At 70.6% G+C, this 489-nt stretch overlaps 1 protein-coding gene across 4 annotated transcripts in view; it reads right to left on the bottom strand.

Moving 5' to 3' along the window:
* The window catches only part of MDK (midkine (neurite growth-promoting factor 2)), a 2,772-nt gene that overhangs the window by 2,059 nt on the left and 224 nt on the right, over positions 1-489 (bottom strand). The window contains exon 1 of one of the 4 annotated variants that reach the window (XM_010842342.1): positions 259-489. The exons of 1 other annotated variant lie outside the window; for it this stretch is intronic. Coding sequence is in view for 1 of the 3 variants with exons in the window: in XM_010842341.1 (XP_010840643.1) it covers positions 24-163 (140 nt within the window). In the remaining 2 variants the exon portion in view is untranslated. Of the gene's footprint in view, positions 1-23; positions 168-258 lie in introns of those variants that run through there. 2 more of the 4 variants (XM_010842343.1, XM_010842341.1) reach the window with 2 other exon arrangements.

Genomic DNA, 489 nt, shown 5'->3' with positions numbered 1-489 from the left:
TCCCTCCCCGCGCCCCTACCCACCTCTTTCCGCCGCTCGCCCCACACCCTCGCCTCACCCGGCCTCTGCCCTCGGCTCTCAGACACCCGGCTCTCCTGGGCCCCCCATCCTCCGATCCCGGGCTCTCCCGGCCCCGGGCCTCCGTCTGGTCCCCGCACCCCATTCCCCATGCCCCAATCTGGCGATCCATCGGCCCCAGCCCCGGTTTGCTGTCCCCTTTTCCCCCTGGACGCCCGTTTCCCTCCACGGCCACGGAACCTTAGGTGGAGACCAGAAGAGGGTACAGAGCCCCGGGTGTGTCCTAGGTCCCGGCCTGGGGCCCGCGTTCGAGCCGGGGTGCGGCTCTGTCCGCCGAGCCCCGGGAGGGTGCAGTGATGAACCCCGTCGCGTCCCCCCCCTCCACCTCCCAGGACCCGCTAGACTCTCAGCGACCCTTAGATGCTGGGGAAGGAGCACCAGTCCCGCCTTGGATCGCTTCACCAAGGGTCC

This window comes from Bison bison, unplaced genomic scaffold, assembly GCF_000754665.1.
Source record: "Bison bison bison isolate TAMUID 2011002044 unplaced genomic scaffold, Bison_UMD1.0 scf7180017864178, whole genome shotgun sequence".
Taxonomy (NCBI): Eukaryota; Metazoa; Chordata; class Mammalia; order Artiodactyla; family Bovidae; genus Bison; species Bison bison.
The sequence above is the reverse complement of the archived record's forward strand: the minus strand, read 5'-3'. Positions and strand labels throughout refer to the sequence as shown.